This window comes from Pipistrellus kuhlii, unplaced genomic scaffold (genome assembly GCF_014108245.1).
Source record: "Pipistrellus kuhlii isolate mPipKuh1 unplaced genomic scaffold, mPipKuh1.p scaffold_m20_p_11, whole genome shotgun sequence".
NCBI lineage: Eukaryota > Metazoa > Chordata > Mammalia > Chiroptera > Vespertilionidae > Pipistrellus > Pipistrellus kuhlii.
In genome coordinates this window covers 48,671,357-48,687,574 of record NW_023425416.1, presented here as the reverse complement: position 1 = coordinate 48,687,574, position 16,218 = coordinate 48,671,357, and the positions used below count along the sequence as shown (strand labels likewise).

At 59.1% G+C, this 16,218-nt stretch overlaps 1 protein-coding gene and 1 long non-coding RNA gene across 3 annotated transcripts in view; one reads left to right on the top strand and one right to left on the bottom strand.

Moving 5' to 3' along the window:
- Positions 1 to 3,833: 3,833 nt before the first annotated feature.
- On the bottom strand, positions 3,834 to 6,411 carry LOC123652078. The gene is made up of 2 exons (XR_006741175.1): positions 5,366 to 6,411; positions 3,834 to 4,755 (listed from the first exon to the last, which is right to left on the bottom strand). It is a non-coding gene; the product is annotated as an uncharacterized LOC123652078 (long non-coding RNA).
- A 115-nt stretch (positions 6,412 to 6,526) lies between these two features.
- Positions 6,527 to 16,218, top strand: part of PDZRN3 (PDZ domain containing ring finger 3) — an 84,642-nt gene continuing 74,950 nt past the window's right edge. The window contains exons 1-2 of one of the 2 annotated variants that reach the window (XM_045579503.1): positions 6,527 to 7,477; positions 12,914 to 13,000. In XM_045579503.1, coding sequence (XP_045435459.1) covers positions 6,548 to 7,477; positions 12,914 to 13,000 — 1,017 coding nt within the window. In that variant the 5' untranslated portion in view covers positions 6,527 to 6,547. The remainder of the gene's footprint in view (positions 7,478 to 12,913; positions 13,001 to 16,218) is intronic. The other variant, XM_036432092.2, reaches the window with a different exon arrangement.

The following is a 16,218-nucleotide window of genomic DNA, read 5'->3' as shown; positions in this document are numbered from 1 at the left end:
AAGCCCACAATCTGGGCATGTGCCCTGACGGAATCAAACCGTGACCTCCAGGTTTATAGGTTGATGCTCAACCACTGAGCCATGCTGGCCTGGCTATGGGCACGTTTTGATTGCCTCTTACTAGTAAAAAAGTGCTGGCCCCAGGATGTCAAACTGTAACATGGAGGAAGGAGCAGAAACCGCACCATGGAGAGAACCTCACAGCAGAGAGTGGGCTGGGCCAGGGCTCACGCAAATGCAACAGCAGAAAGAGAGAGAGAGAGAGAGAGAGAGAGGTATGGTCAGGTTTCCACATCGTCAGCAGGCAGGGCCCGCATGTGGTATTTTGTGGAAGAGCCACATTCAAGGGGCTGAAGAGCCACATGTGGTTCAAGAGCCGCAGTTTGCCCACCACTGGGGCAGACTTTTAAAGTGCAGGGGAGGCCAAAACCGGTTTGGCTCAGTGGATAGAGCGTCAGCCTGCAGACTGAAAGGTCCCGGGTTCGATTCCATCAAGGGCATGTACCTTGGTTGCGGGCACATCTCCAGTAGGGGATGTGCAAGAGGCAGCTGATCGATGATTCTCGTCGATATTTCTAACTCTATCCTCTCTTCCTCTCTGTAAAAAAAAAAAAAATCAATAAAATATATTTTAAAAAAAATAAAGTGCAGGGGAGATTGAGCACTTGTACAGACGGAGAAACTGCGGTGAACAGGGAAAAGCAGGACGTGCAAATGTCCTGTGGCCCAGGGAAGGCAGAACCGGGATGTGCAGGGAGGTGGTCCTGACTCCGAGCTCACAACATTCCCCGTCCCCCGAATCCAAAGCATGGCCCTGTACTGAGCATCTGTCTGTTGAAGAGTCCGTGCCACTCTGCATCAAGGGGGCGTCTTAATCGTCTCAAGCAGAGCTGATTTTGTTTTCCAAAAACTGCAGCATATTATTCACTTATCACAGTGGCCCCAGAGGCGAAACCCCGCCCCCCACCAGCACAGTTTTCCTGGGAGCAGCCTCTGCCCTTCACTTACGCGCCATCTGCTGAGGCAGCTTTCTGCGGAATAGTTGTGGCAGGGACGGCATGGCCCTCAGAGCCGAACACATTGACTATCTGGATCTTGGCAAAAAGGTTTGCCAAACCCTCATATGGACAATCCCACATGTTGTTTCTGGGATGAATTCTTTCTAGTGATATTCGATGGCTCAGGGTCACTTCCACTGTTCAATGTCCATGTTATCTGTTCACTACATTTTTATCAAACACCACCCCCAGCACCCCAAAAAAGGCCATAAGTCCATTGGGGGGGGGGTGTTCTGCATGGAGGAGACTATGCAGCCTTCCCCCAAGTAACATGTGACCCGTGAGGCCCCCTGTCGCTGTCCCCAGAGGCTCCCTGGGTTTTGCCACCCCCTGGGGGCCTTCAGTTCCTATAAGGCTTCCCCGGGATTCTACTTACAAACTGGCTGGGGGATAAGGGGGGAGTTGTGGTTGCCTGGGAAACAAAAACAAAGCACAGCTCAGCGGCGTGGCTCAGTGGTTGAGCATGGGCCAATGACCCATGCTCATGGTTCGATTCCTGGTCAGGGCCCATGTCTGGGTTGCGAGCTTGACCCCCAGTGTGGGGCCGTGCAGGAGGCAGCCGATCCATGATTCTCCCTCATCATTGATGTTTCTCTCTCTCTCCCTTGTTCTCTCTCTAAAAATCAATAAAAACATTTAAAAAAGAAAAAGCACAGAGGACAGGGTCTCCACACGCTCACTTCCCCCCACCCCCACCCCCCTGGTTAAAGGACCATCGGAGCTTTGTGCTTCTGCACAGAACCAGCCGGAGGAGCCCTGGATGCCAGCTTTATCTGCTCTCCACGCCGGCCCAGCCCTCAGAGAAATTACAGGTTACCCAGAGATTCCCACCGGGACAACCGGCTCCTGGCCCTCGGGCGCTTTCACCGGGGATCCCACTCCCGAGGCCCTCGGCGCTGTCGGGATGCGGTGGCTGCTTGCCAGAGCCCGCCTCCAGCAGCTGGACACATTTTCCATTGGACCTGCACAGAAGAATGTTCCCGCGGCTGAAGTTTTCCATGATTGCGCTGCCCCGTGAGAGGAGCAGAGCCAGCTGGGAGGAGTGTTCTGCGTCTGCTCCCGCACGGCCCAGGAGCCAGCAGGAAGGGCCCGGGCGGCGGTCTTTAACTTGCAACAGCCGGTGACAGGAGGAAGAGAGCCCCGCCCCACTGCAGGACTCTCTTCCGGAATGGTGTGTGTTAGCTCTCTCATTGCCCAGTGTGTCCGCTCGACCTGGGCACCAAAGCCACAAGTTCAGGACAAGATTCCAGAGAACAGTGATGTCACAGTCCTCCTGATTGGCTGGCATCTCAAGAATGGTTTCCCTAGCCCCACTGGCATGGCTCAGTGGTTGAGTGTCGACCTATGAACCAGGAGGTCAAAATTTGATTCCCAGTCAGGGCACATGTCCTGGTTGTGGCTTTGATCCCCAGTGCCAAGTGATGATTCTCTCTCATCATTGATGTTTCTATCTCTCTCTCACTTCATCTCTGAAATCAATTAAATACACACACACACACACACACACACACACACACACACTAAAGGCCCAGTGCACAAAATTCATGCACAGAGTAGGGGGGGTCCCTCATCCCGGCCTGCACCCTCTTGCAATCCAGGACCTTTCTGGGGATGTCCAACTGTGGGATCGGGCCTAAACTAGCAGTAGGACATCCCTCTCGCAATTTGGGTACTGCTGGCTCCTAACTGCTTGCCTGCCTGCCTGATCACCCCTAACCACTCACCTGCCTGCCTGATTGCCCCTAATTGCTCCCTCGGAGGCGGGGCCAGCAGGGGCAAGGGGCCATGGTGTTCTGGTCTCTGTTTGTTCTGGTTGGTCCACGGTTTCAGTAGCTGGGCTTTTATTATATAGGATATATCATTTATTAAAAAAAAAAAAAATGCTTTGCCTAAAGCCCTCCCAGAAGACAAAATGATTCTCTTTGGTTTTAAAAATGACAAAAAGGGAAGAAAATAAAAGAATGGGCAGGGCTCTTCTTTTAAGACCGTCAAATGGTACTTAAGTGAAAATAATTGTGTGTTAGACGCCAGAGGGAGGGGCACTGGGGAAACCCCAGGTTTGAGCTCAGAGGAGTGTGTGTGTGTGTGTGTGTGTTGCTGCCTGAAGCCACACTGAGCTGCAGAGGTCTTCGGAGGAGCCCGAGCTCACCTCTGGCTACTGAGGCCCACGTGGACAAGACACGGATGCCACGCTCAGGGCGTGCTGGTCACACCAGCCAGCCCGGTGACACAGGGAAGCAGTCTATCCCGTTCCGCCCACGGAGGGCGGCCTCGGCGGGCCCCACCCACACGGCAAACCGCCGGGCCCGCCCCACCCGCCCGAAATGACACCTCAGAGCACCTGTGTGAAGTCTCCGGGGGTTTCTACACATAAAAATTAGTCAATTAGCAATGATTACCGTATGTTAGGTGAGCGCGGGTTGTTATTATCATAATTTTACAGAGAAAATGAGAGTGGTGGAGGTGCCAGGAGAAAAATTAAAATTAACGAGTTCCTAGATCATAGGCCTGAGCTGCAAGGACTTTAAAGAGCTTACTTATTAAAAAAAAAAAAAAAAGAAAGAAAGAAGGAAAGGAAAGGAAAGGAAAGGAAAGGAAAGGAAAGGAAAGGAAAGGAAAGGAAAGGAAAGGAAAGGAAAGGAAAGGAAAGGAAAGGAAAGGAAAGGAAAGGAAAGGAAAGGAAAGGAAAGGAAAGGAAAGGAAAGGAAAGGAAAGGAAAGGAAAGGGGGGGGAAAAGCATGCTGTAAAGGGAAACTTGAATATTACAAAACAGACTTTCCGAATTAAAACTGTTCGATTTATTCATGGAACTAGTGCTGGGATTGTTTTTCATTTATGACTGGAAGCTGCTAGGTGTTTTTTGTTTGTTTGTTTGTTTTGTTTTTTTCAAACCTTCCTATACATCTGGGAGTGCCGGCCATTGGTGTTTGGTGGGAGATTCCGTGTTGTCACAGGTCTTCCCTCTTCAAATCCATTTCCTCGTTTATTTATTTTTTTCCTTCTTAAGAATCACCCGGGGTCTCCGATGTTTCAGGAGCCTGGAGAATGTGTCTGGGTCCGGGAAGATTTGGGTAAGTTGCATTCGGTGCGTGTCCTCTGTGAGCCAGTGCTCCACGTGGCCGCTTTCTTAGAGACTTGGAAAGTTGAATTTGGTTTTAGGAACTGGTCCATCCTGGGATTTAGCGGAAAGAGGAGGATCTGTGGGTGCGTAAGTCATTTTGAATGAATTTTATTAAAAGGAGCATTGAATCGCCTTCTCACGTGCAACTTCCCTTCCCAGCTGACTGCTTCCAGGCAGGGGTCCTGGTGATGTTTGGGAGGGCGATTAGTGTGCGTGGCCTTCGTTGGAACTACCGGGAGAAGGATGCTCTTTGGGTGGGCGTGGCGAGCCTGCGGGATGCAGGGCTGTGTGTGCCACCATGGAGACCTCTGGGGAGCCCCCCGCCAGGAGAGCCCAGGGGGTCCCGGGTGGGGCTGATCCCCAGGGTGAGGGAGGGCGGCAATGCCTGAGAAAAGCTGTCCCCGTTAGCAGCACGGCGGCCCCGCAGGTCCCGGGGGAGCCGGCTGTTCAGAATGCAGGGGACTTCGCGATGGGAGCTGTGTGTACGTGCGGGTGCGCTCCCCAGACACCCTGGGATTCGTCTCCCCGTGCAGTGCCGTGGCGTCACCCGTGAAGAGGTCCGAGAGCAGCGCTTACCTGGAGCAAGAGAAGGAGCTGGTCTTCGTCCGACAGGAGGGGGCACCTGGACACCATGCCCCTCTCTGAAGGACCCAGACCTGCTCAACTGTGCCCTCGGCGACCCGAAGCCCAGCCCTGCTCTCCAGCACCCCCAATCCAGCATCCCCCCCAAACAAGCACCCCCCAATCCGTTCAAAGTCCTCACCACGTGTGCCCTGCAGGCCCCCTGAGATTAGGTCCTGCCCTGCCCATGAGTCCCCACTCTGTTCATTTCAGCCATGAAACACATGCCTGGCCACCAGCCTGACAGGCAGGGGTTCTCTCCCTGATGCTAAAATTAACCCGGAGGCGCGGCTGGCACACACAGACTCTCCTTTGCCTAAAGAGGAAGGCCCCCACCCCACCCACCCCACCCCTGGCCTCAGCTGCAGCATTTCATCAGCCCCTGGCCGGGCCAGGGTGCAGGGGGGAAGCAGGGTGCGGGTCTCAGAGAAGCTACGCCCAGAGCAAGCACTAATCTCCCGTTTACGGTGTCTGCCAGCCGGGCCTGGGCCTCAGAACCAGTTTGGTTTGGAGATTACCACCCTGTTGACAGGAGCCCACCCCGGGACAATGAGAGCCCACACACCTCTGTGGAATGAACTTGCTTCTGGCCGGTTCACAGAGACATGGCCTGAGCAGCCTCCTGCAGGAATGACACTGTTCACCGGGACAAATGCCGATCCGGTCCGCCCCATGCCCGCCAGAGAAGGGCACCGACTAAAGCAACTGGATGGAAGGCCCTCAAACGGGCAACAGACGCCCCCCTTAAAACCCGGTTAAAGGTCACTGCCCAGTGGCTGCTTCTGGAAGGTCAGTTCCAGCAATAGCCCCTCTGGACACGAGGGCGATCCTTGCACTCCAGGAAGCCGTTAAGTAGCGAAGGTCAGAGGTCGCAACAGCCACAGAGGGAGAAGGAGAAGCAAAAGCCATGGGCGAATGGACGCTGTCATCCATCCGGCCTCCCATGCCCACAGCCGCCCTGAGCCCAGGGGTCCAACTTCAGAAACCCGCGGCTTCTCAGCCCTGGGAGAGAGTGTCCCGTCCATGGGTGATGCTGGGAACCCCCAGGTCTTCCTTCCGCACGCAGAGGCTCCCCGTCAGGATGGGAAAGGCCTGATGACATTCCTGGGCAGCCACGTCCCATCTGGATGGCACCAGCAACAGGGCTGCCCTGGCCCCCTGGGAGCCCAGGCACCTGGGGGCTCTCCAGACCCCGGGTCAGTATCCGAATCCGCGTGAACACCTAGGAGTCACCGCGGCCCGCGGCCCTGCAGGACACCTTGGCCTTGTCCCGGCCTGGAAGCGACAGGGGGGACCCAGCCGCCCATGCGGGCGCAGAGCCGGCCTCTGAGCCCAGGCTCCCCACAGTCCAGGACGGATTCGGCAGCGGCCGTAAGTGCCCGCATAGCGGCGCAGCCAGAAGCGCGAAGGGGGCGGGGAGGGGGCGGGGAGGGGCGGGACCGGACTGCCCAGAGGGGGTGGCGGTGGTCCCGGAAGGGGCTCGGCCATCCGGGCGAGGGAGCCACAGCAGCCTAAGGATCCAGACTCAGGGAGCCTTTTCTAGGCTGGAATTTGCCTGCAGAAGCAAAAACTGCTAGAGAGGGGCGACGAGCCCCCAGAGAGGAGGGCGCGGCTGCGTCCTGGGGGCCCGGCCTCCTCTCAGCGGCCCCAAGGCCGGCCTCCCGCCCCCTTGGCCTCCCCGCCGCCGGCCTCCCCGCCGCCTGCCTCCCGGGAGCAGCTGGCGGGCGGGCCGGGCGGGCCGGGCTGGATGTACGTGCGCTCGCGCTCGCGCAAATACGGCGGAGGAGCTGGAGGAGCTCGGGGCCTTTTCCGAGACGCCGGCCGAGTTGGGCTCAGTCCGGGGCGAGCGCGCGCGCGGCCGGGTCTGCGCTCCTCGCTCCTCGCAGGGCGGGCGCCGCGCCCCGGCGGCGGCGACCCCGGCCCGGGCCCCGCCACCACCACCACCGCCACCACCATGGGCTTCGAGCTGGACCGCTTCGACGGCGACGTGGACCCGGACCTCAAGTGCGCGCTGTGCGGGAAGGTGCTGGAGGACCCGCTGACCACGCCGTGCGGCCACGTCTTCTGCGCGGGCTGCGTGCTGCCCTGGGTGGTGCAGGAGGGCAGCTGCCCCGCGCGCTGCCGCGGCCGCCTGTCCGCCAAGGAGCTCAACCACGTCCTGCCGCTCAAGCACCTCATCCTCAAGCTGGACATCAAGTGCGCGCACGCGGCGCGGGGCTGCGGCCGGGTGGTGCAGCTGCAGGCGCTGCCCGCGCACCTGGAGCGCTGCGACTTCGCGCCCGTGCGCTGCCGCCACGCGGGCTGCGGCCAGGTGCTGCCGCGCGGGGACCTGGAGGCGCACATGCGGGACGCGTGCGACGCCAGGCCCGTGGGCCGCTGCCAGGAGGGCTGCGGGCTGCCGCTGACCCGCGGGGAGCTGCGCGCCGGCGGCCACTGCTGCGCGCGGGCCCTGCGGGCGCACAACGGCGCGCTGCAGGCCCGGCTGGCCGCGCTGCACAAGGCGCTCAAGAAGGAGGCGCTGCGCGCGGGCAAGCGGGAGAAGGCGCTGGCGGCGCAGCTGGCCGCGGCGCAGCTGGAGCTGCAGATGACCGCCCTGCGCTACCAGAAGAAGTTCACCGAGTACAGCGCGCGCCTCGACTCGCTCAGCCGCTGCGTGGCCGCGCCGGCTGGCGGCAAGGTAGGTGCCTCCCCGCCCGCCCAGCAGACCCCGGCCAGGCCCAGGACGCAAGACACCTCCCCTCCCAGTCCCCTGGGCGCTGGGATGCATCCATGCCCCTCCTCTTCCCGCTGACTGCCAGCCAGATGGATCGCCAGGAGCTGGGCGCCCAGTCCACCCAAGCTTGGGAACTGGGGTCCCTGCAGAGGGACCAGCGCACAGGGTGGCATAGGCCCCGGCAGCTGCAGGGCCTGGAAAGAGAGAGAGAGAGAGAGAGAGAGAGAGAGAGAGGGGAACCCGCAGCCTGGGGAGAGCCAGGCCCGCTTCTAGTGTCCCTGCTCAGACCCGGTGTCTTGGTGGAAAACCGTGGTCCCCACGCAGTGACCCGGAGGAAGATGTTGGTGTGTGGGGGGAGGGAGGTCCAGGCTTCCCCCGGGGTCCAGGGCCAGTCCAGGGCGAGGAAGAAGGAGGCCAGAGAGGCCGCCTCGGGGGTGGTGGGGGCAGGCTCAGGCGCCGAGTGCTGGCAGCAGCAGCTGCTGACCTTGAGCGAGCCGCCCGGGCAGGGATGGACTCAGCCGGGCACCCTCTGTGCCTTCCACCCGGGATCCCGGAAGGGATTAAAGGAAGCGACTCGGAGCATGAAGTAGCCCCTGAGACTGGGCCAGGTCTTGTGAATGTATTGCTGACCGGCTGGGTGACCTCGTGATGTGACCCAGTGGCTCCAGAGCCTCTTAACTGTGAAGTGGGTGCTGTCAGCCCTCAGGGAGAGCAGCTGTGTGAGGAGCCGGCGCTGGGGGTGATGGGGGTGGGGGTGGATGGGGTGGGGGTGAGTGCCCAGCTGTGCCTGCCGTTATCTTAAGGCCCCAGCCTCCCTGGTGCTTGCTGGGAGGTGGCGTCTCGCACCGTCTGAGGGCGGCTTTGCTAGGGGCCTCAGCTGTTCCCCGTCTGTCTGTCTCGTTTGTACAATAGATGAAGGAACGGAGGCCGGGGGACGGGAGGCCCTGGGCCTGGGTCCCAGCTGTGAGGTGGGCGGTGGGGTGCTGCACCCACACGCGCCCGGGTCTCCAGCCCGGACCCCGGACGCCTGCCGTGTGGCCGCTGGCTGAAGCCACGGGTGCGGTTGGCTGAGGGTGGACGGTGTGCCAGCAACCAGGGCCGTGCTTTCTGTGCATCATCTACTCAGTCCGCGGAGGGGAGCGGGCGGACTCAGAGAGGTCCCAGGGCTGCACAGAGCCAGACAGCAACTGGGAGGGAGGGGGGGGGGGGACAGAGCCGGAACCCTCAGCTCCGCCTGGGCACCCACGGGCACAGTGGCCCATGATTCTCCGTTGTGGGATGGATAGCTGGCCGCATCCCTGCCTGCACCCACGAGATCCTAGTCACACCAGCCCCCGCGTTTCCACAATCCAAAATGTCTCCGGATATTGTCCAGTGTTCTCTGGCTGGGGGAGGGGGCGGGGAAATCACCCCCTGAGAACTGGGGTTTCCTGGTTGCAAACAGGGGGGTGGGACTCCCTCCACTGCCTGTCGATATGGCTCCTGCCTGTCGATACGGCTCCGAGGAGGAGACATACCTGCCCCCAGGGCCCCAGGCCTGCCTCTGCTTTCCCTCCCGCTGGCCCAGCCCCCTCCTCCCAGTGCACACCAGGCCCCAAGTCTCCGGGCCCCCCTCCCCCCGGCCCCGCCTGCCTGTCAGCTGCAGCAGGAGCAGCTGGCCTGGCCTCCCCGAGCTCAGGGCAAATATTTACAGCTCGGAGCTCACCGGGGCCCTACAGGCTACAAAGGGCCAGAGGGGCCAGGAGTCACCCCCCGGCGAGGCCCAGGCTGGTCCCAGGCAGGCGCCGGGCCGGCCGGGCCCAGGGACTCGGGTTCCGGCTGGCCTTGCTGTCCTCTGGCCGCCCTGCGCGGCTTTAAGCGATCCTTGTTTATAAATAAGCCCTTCGCCCCCTCCCCCAGGGTTGGCACGTCATTCATTGTTAGGCGCGTTTATTATTCCTCTTGCCTTTTCTGTTTTCTTTCTGGAGTGTTTGGGTAAATTCTCCCAGAATCAAAGGTCCGGAACTTGGATGAACCCTGGGTGCCGGGAAGCTCTGAGTGGGAGGGCCATCGGGGGGCCTTCAGCCGGGGGCCCAGATGTTGCCTGTGGCATTCACAGAGCAAGTCTCCAGGCAACAGAGCCCGGACTGCTCCCTGGGCCAGCCGAGCCCCAAGAGTGGGTGGGAGGGCGAGCCCCAAGAGTGGGTGGGAGAGTGAGCCCCAAGAGTGGGTGGGAGGGCGAGCCCCAAGAATGGGGAGGCGAGAGCTGCACTGGTTGGTTTCTCTCTCGGGCCCCAGCCACCGCCTCAGCCAGGCCTCCCCCTCCCAGCAGCTCCTCTGGCCCCCGGTGCCCCTCTCGGGGCCCTTGCGGCTCCCCAGGTCATGTAAGAACCCGCTTATTGCATCAGGTGAACTCTACTCTGCCCCCCACCCCCACCCCCCTTCCCCAAAGGCAGGCGTCGATAACAGTTCCTCTGACTCTCAACCATTTTGCAGTTTTGTGTTGTTCGGTTTTGTTTTTGTTCATCCTCACCTAGGATATTTTTCCATTGGTTTTTAGAGAGAGTGGAAGGGAGAGGGAGAGAAACACCAATGTGAGAGACACATCAATTGATTGCCGACCACTAACACCTTGACCAGGACCGGGGGACCTGCAACCCAGGTACATACCCTTTGACGGGAATAGAACCGGGGACCCTTCGGTCCTTGGGCCCGTCACACTACCCACTGAGCCACACAGGCCGGGGCTCTTAGAATTCACTTCTGCGCATCATCCTAGTGACTCACCCTCAGGCCTGAGCGCTTCCTCTCTGTCCTTCCTCCGAGAATTCTTTTTCCCTGGAAGGGAGGCGCGTGGCGGGTGGGGGCGGGTCCATGCCGCTGACCACTAGGATCGGCTTGAAGGACGGGACACACAGACGTCTGTGTAGGGAGTGAGACCCCGCCTTCTTCGGATGGAATGTCTGGCACCAACGCTGCTCCCCGTCCCCCGCCCCCGCCCTGCACATTTTTGCGCTTTCTCGTCCGCGGGCCGCAGACGGAGCCCTGTCCCAGCTGTCCCAGCTTCGCTTAATCCGAGACCGAGGTGTCGCGTCCCCCAGATGCCCAGGCCGGCGGTCAGTCAATGACAGCCCTCGGCCTGCCCGCCGACCGCGGGGACCACGGTGGGGAGGGCAGAGTCTGCTCTGACAGGCGCGGGGGACCCGGGGGACTGCCACGCCCTCCGAGGTGGCGAGCGTCCAGGCGTCCCAGCTGGGCTTGGGGAGGGCAGTGACGCAGGAGAGGGACGTTGCCCGTAGAAGGCAGTTTGCCTTCTGTAACAATAAACAGCCGCCACGGGGTGTCTTCTGACGAAGGACACTTGATTTTTTCCCGCTCGTTCCCTGGGACTTGTGTTCCCCCACCGTCCTTACCCAGTTAAGACCGTGAGTTGGAAGCTGGGCAGGCTGCGATCTGTCTGGGCAGTCTTAATATTGATCTAGTGCAGGGGCCGTTGGGATATTTATAACTTCATTCCCGGCCCAGACAAAATTCCACTTAAGAAAAAAGAGCAGCCTGCTCTGTTCGGTCAGACGTTTAGTTCACTCACCCACGTGACTTCGCCGGCCTTCTGTGGCCCTCGAACTGGGCATTCCCCACCCCTGCTCCAGGTGTCATCTTCTTAGAGAATCACCATGAGGCCGGGCATGCCAAGTTTCCGTTTCCACTGGCACTTCCGGGCAGACATGATGTGACCGTCCAATGAGACCGACCCCACAGGGTTCTGGGGGCCCGACTGCCCCTGGGCGGGGTCCCGGCTGGACGCTGGGGCGCTGAGGAGCTGCTAGAGCCCCCTGCCCCTCCCCACAAGGAGACAGCGATGCGGCTGGACCCCAGGCTCTCGGGGGCAGCTCCCTGCTCCCCTGGGTTCTGGCTCCCGGGGCTGACACGTGCCTTCGGGAACGAGAGCCTCGAAACGGGTGTCCTCAGTGATGTGGTTGTGCATTCTCCTTTCTGCTGCGTCTCCCGCATTACCGCTCAGTTTCCAACACCGACGAGTTACGTAAGGCACGTAAGACAACACGCTCAGAGTTTATGACGAGGTGTTTCATAGTTTAAAACGCTGCATTTAAATATTCCTGTGTTGGGCTGAAACCGGTTTGGCTCAGTGGGTAGAGCGTCGGTCTGCGGACTGAAAGGTCCCAGGTTGGATTCCGGTCAAGGGCACGTACCTTGGTTGCGGGCACATCCCCCGTAGGGGGTGTGCAAGAGGCAGCTGATAGATGATTCTCTCTCATCGATGTTTCTAACTCTCTATCCCTCTCTCTTCCTCTCTGTAAAAAAAACAATAAAATATATTTTTTAAAAACAATAATAATAATAATAAATAAATAAATATTCCCGTGTTGGAACAGAAAAAGCTAGCAAAGCCTATGGCGAGCTTCTAGCGGGTACACACACGTGATGTTGTGCACACCGGCAACACGTCAGTGCGTGTCGGCAAGCTTGGGGTAACGCCACACCTGTCGGTCACAGTTCACACGTGGGTTCATCTGTGCGTGTTCATTGGTCTGTTCCGTGATCGTTTGCTCCGCAGCCCTGGCTTCTCCGTCCCCGGGGCAGATGCCCATGGCCATGAGTCCCGCCTGGCGACTCTGCATGTGTGTTGTGAGGCATCGTGTTGACCCGCCCGCCTTATGCTGTCATCCACTCCGCGCTGCACCTCCTGTGGTCGCGGTGACACCTGTGACAACGCCCGCCCTTTCCGTAGATCACGATTTCCCTCGGGTTTGCATATGATGTTTTTTGTTTGTTTGTTTTGCTTTGTTTTAATATTTTTATTGATTTCAGAGAGGAAGGGAGAGGGAGAGAGAGAGAAACATCAATGATGAGAGAGAATCGTTGATCAACTGCCCCGTGCACACCCCCGACTGGGGATCAAGCCCACAACCTGGGCGTGTGCCCTGACCGGGAATCGAACCGTGACCTCCTGGTTCACAGGTTGCTGCTCCACCTCCTGACTTTCCCTGTGTGTCCCCCGCGTCACCCCAGCAGAGAGGACTGTGGTCGGCTGCACATGTGCTCAGACAGCCGGGCAGGCTGTGGGTACCGTTCATGATGGGGGTCCTCGGGTGGGGAGCAAACAATCGTGCTGACAGCCCGAGTACCCAGGGGTACCATGGGAAGACGCACTTGCAGACCCGGGTCTGCTGGAAGGTGCTCGCCTGGTATCTCCCACGGTCACCCCAGAGCCACAAGGTGTTGGCACTCTAAACACAGGGCACGGTGCCCGCGTGGCCCAGCAGTTCCCTTGCGTACGCTCCCCCAGAGGCTTAGCATGGGTGATGGTCAGCGGCGTGGCCCTGAGTCCACGTAGATGGGGCGAGTCCCGGCCCCCTGCTTGAGTTGGTGATGAACTGTGACCTCCTCTGTTCCCTGCAGGGCGAAGAGACCAAAAGCCTGACCCTGGTCCTGCACCGCGACGCAGGCTCCCTCGGCTTCAACATCATCGGGGGCCGGCCGTGTGCGGTAGGTGCTCCTTCCTCAGCCGTTCTCCTTCCCCGGGCGGCCGGGGAGGGGCGGGCCTGGGGAGGGAAGGCGGAACCTCGGTCGTGCCCTTCGCTCACTTCTGTAGTTGGAGACTTCGTTATTGATGTCTCCTCCCCACACTCGGGGACTCTGTTTGGTCGTCTCCTACTATGCGGCTTGTCCACGCTGCTCGGATTGGGGGTGACGTCTGCGAGTGGGGCAGTCGAGCTGCCCAGGTGGTGGGGTGTGTGCAGGTGGCACTGAACTGGAGTGTGGGCTCCGCTCCGGGTCATTGCCAAGCGTCGGGAATGGGCCCTGTTGTGGGTTTGTGAGTGTCTGCCCTTCCCCACGGCCTGGTCCAGCCCCTTGTCTGGAGAGAAGGGGCCAAGTTCACATCCGTCAGGGTAACTGCCAGGTGTGTCTGTCCTGGGCTCCGGGAGGAGGCAAAGCCGTGGTCAGCGTGTCAGCTCCAGGTGGGGTCACCCGGATGGAGTCATCACTCCCTCCTTTGCTGGCGTTTCCTCGTTTATTTATAAACCGTGCTGTGCACAGAGGTGCCGTCTCCCAGCTGGGTTGTTGCATTTATAGAACACAGGCAGATTTAGCATAATTTTCTCTCTGTCTCTGTCTCTCTCTCTCTCTCTCTCTCTCTCCTCTCTCTCTCTCTCTCTCTCTCTCTCTCTCTCTCTTGTTTCTCCTTCTCCTCCTTCTCCTCCTCCTCTCCCTCCTTCCTTCCTTACCGGAGGGTATTTTTCCCAGAGAGAATGGAAGGAAGGGAGGAGAGAGGGAAACATGCTTCCTAGGACTTCGGATTGAGCATTGGTTTGAACTTGAAGCCACAGCTGCATGAGCCCCTCACAGGGGAGTCGGCCTGTCCTCGGGGCTTTGACACCGGCACTGACGTCTCCTTTCCGGGTTATGTCTTCTCCCCACTTGGGGCTGTCAGAATACACACAACATTTACCCAATAAGTTGGCCGTCTCTCATGGATCTGGCGTGTGGAGCCCAAACAATTACAATAGAAGCGTCAGAGGTGACTCACCTCAGATCAGGTGACGCACGTAATGAGAATGAAGATGTTAGGAATGCTGAGAGAGTTACCACGTGTGACACAGACACGCGGCGAGCAAGTGCTGTTGGGAAAACGGTGCAGACAGAAGAGCTGACGCAGCACATCTGCCCATCACAGGGGGCCCTGAAGTAGGCTGTCCATCTGTCCATCATGGAGGCCCGGTTGTAGGCTGTCTATCTGTCCATCACAGGGGGCCCTGAAATAGGCTGTCCATCTGTCCATCATGGAGGCCCGGTTGTAGGCTGTCTATCTGTCCATCACAGGGAGCCCTGAAATAGGCTGTCCATCTGTCCATCATGGAGGCCCGGTTGTAGGCTGTCTATCTGTCCATCACAGGGAGCCCTGAAATAGGCTGTCCATCTGTGTTCTTTGTGAGTTCTCATCCTGAGGAGCATCGCCTCCGCCCCTCAGAACCGCAGGCTGTGGTCAGGCCCTCCCGGCATCTCACCACCCAGCCAGGTCCCTCCACCTTGACCACAGCGGCTTTAAGTGCCTTAGGGGAGGAGCCAAGCAGGAGACGCTTTTTAAAAGAAAAATGTAGCTCTCGGGGGTGGACTTGATTGTTTTCTTTGACTTCTGTTCTCATGGTCTTTTTTTAAAAAGTATATTTTTATTGATTTCAAATAGGAAGGGAGAGGGAGAGAGAGAAATATCAATGATGAGAGAGAATCCTTGACTGGTTGCCTCCAGCACATCCCCCATTGGTGATCGAGCCCACAACCTGGGCATGTACCCTGGATCAAGAATCGAACTGTGACTTCCTGGTTCATAGGTCAACACCCAACCACTGAGCCACGCCAGCCGGGCCTACACGGTCTTGCTTTAACCTAAACTGGTGTTTGCTCGTGCCCCTTCCCTCCCGGCTTTGCTGGGACATTCAGATGCTCCTAGAGAACAGGGCCTCGTGTTGGATGTCGTTTTCAGCAAGAGGAGCCCGAGCCAAACCCCATCCCATCTCCCTCTTTTCAGCCAAGAAATGCGCGGCCGTTAGAGCAGAGCGAACACAGATCCCTTTCACTCGCTCTGCTGACATCACCTCTGAGGGAGCTCGGGCTTGTCCATAAATCCTTTGTGGTCCACGGAGGCGTCGCAGCGTCTCTGGTGGAATGTCCCGCCCCTGGGAATGCTGGTCTTCCGTGCGCGCGCGTGCGTGCGTGCGTGTGTGACGTTTCTCAGTGGGAGACAGTATTGCCCTCAGAGTGCATGGCTCAAACAGTGGCGCATTCAAACCATCCTGGGTTTGAATCTGACCTATGCTACCTTTTAGCTGTGTGGCCTTGGGTGAGTTACTTAACCTCTCTGTCCCAGGTTTTTTCGTGTGGGAATGCGTACGCATAGTGTGCATTGCATGCTGGGCATGGAGCTCCCGGCCAGCCTGGTGCCTGGCCTGTGCTGCCTCAGAGACCCTCACGCACACCTGAGAGTTGCACGTAGGCAGCGACAGGAGCCACAGGGCCAGGGCTTAGGTGAGGCGGCTGCAGGAGGCGGGGGCCCGTGGAAGCTCAGGCAGGCCATGCGGGGTTCGGGGAGAGGCGAGGACAGGAGGTCTGGGACAGCAGGCCGGCCTGGCACCCACCATCCTGCTGACCCCTCCCTCCGGGAGAGTCTGGTAGGATCCAGGGGGCAGTTAGAGACCGGCCTTGTCCCGGGGGGGGTAGGTGCTGGGGGGACACTGCTTGTGTGAGGCTGTGACTTGGGGCTCTGTGAGTCCCAGTTACAGCTCCATGTGGCCGAGAGGCCGGCAGTGTGGGGATCCCCTGAGCTTAGGCCGTGGCACGTGAACAGGAGCCAGAAGCACCTTCAGGGTCCTCCCTCCCCTCCCCTGGGGGAACGCAGGGCTTTATGGCTGTTCCAGGAGGAAAATATGGTCTTTTCATAGTTTTTTTTTGTTGTTGTTGTTGTTGTTGTTTTTAATGTGTAATTTTTATTGATTTCAGAGAGGAAGGGAGAGGGTGAATGAGGGAGAGAGACACATCCATGATGAGAAAGAATCATTGATCAGCTGCCTCTTGCACACCCCACACTAGGATGGAGCCTGTGCCCTGACTAGGGGTTGAACCTGGGACCCTTCGGTCTGCGGGCCAGTGCCCAACGGCTGAGCCATGCCGGCGAGGGCCATCGTTATGTTTAACCAGCGGCGTTCCGA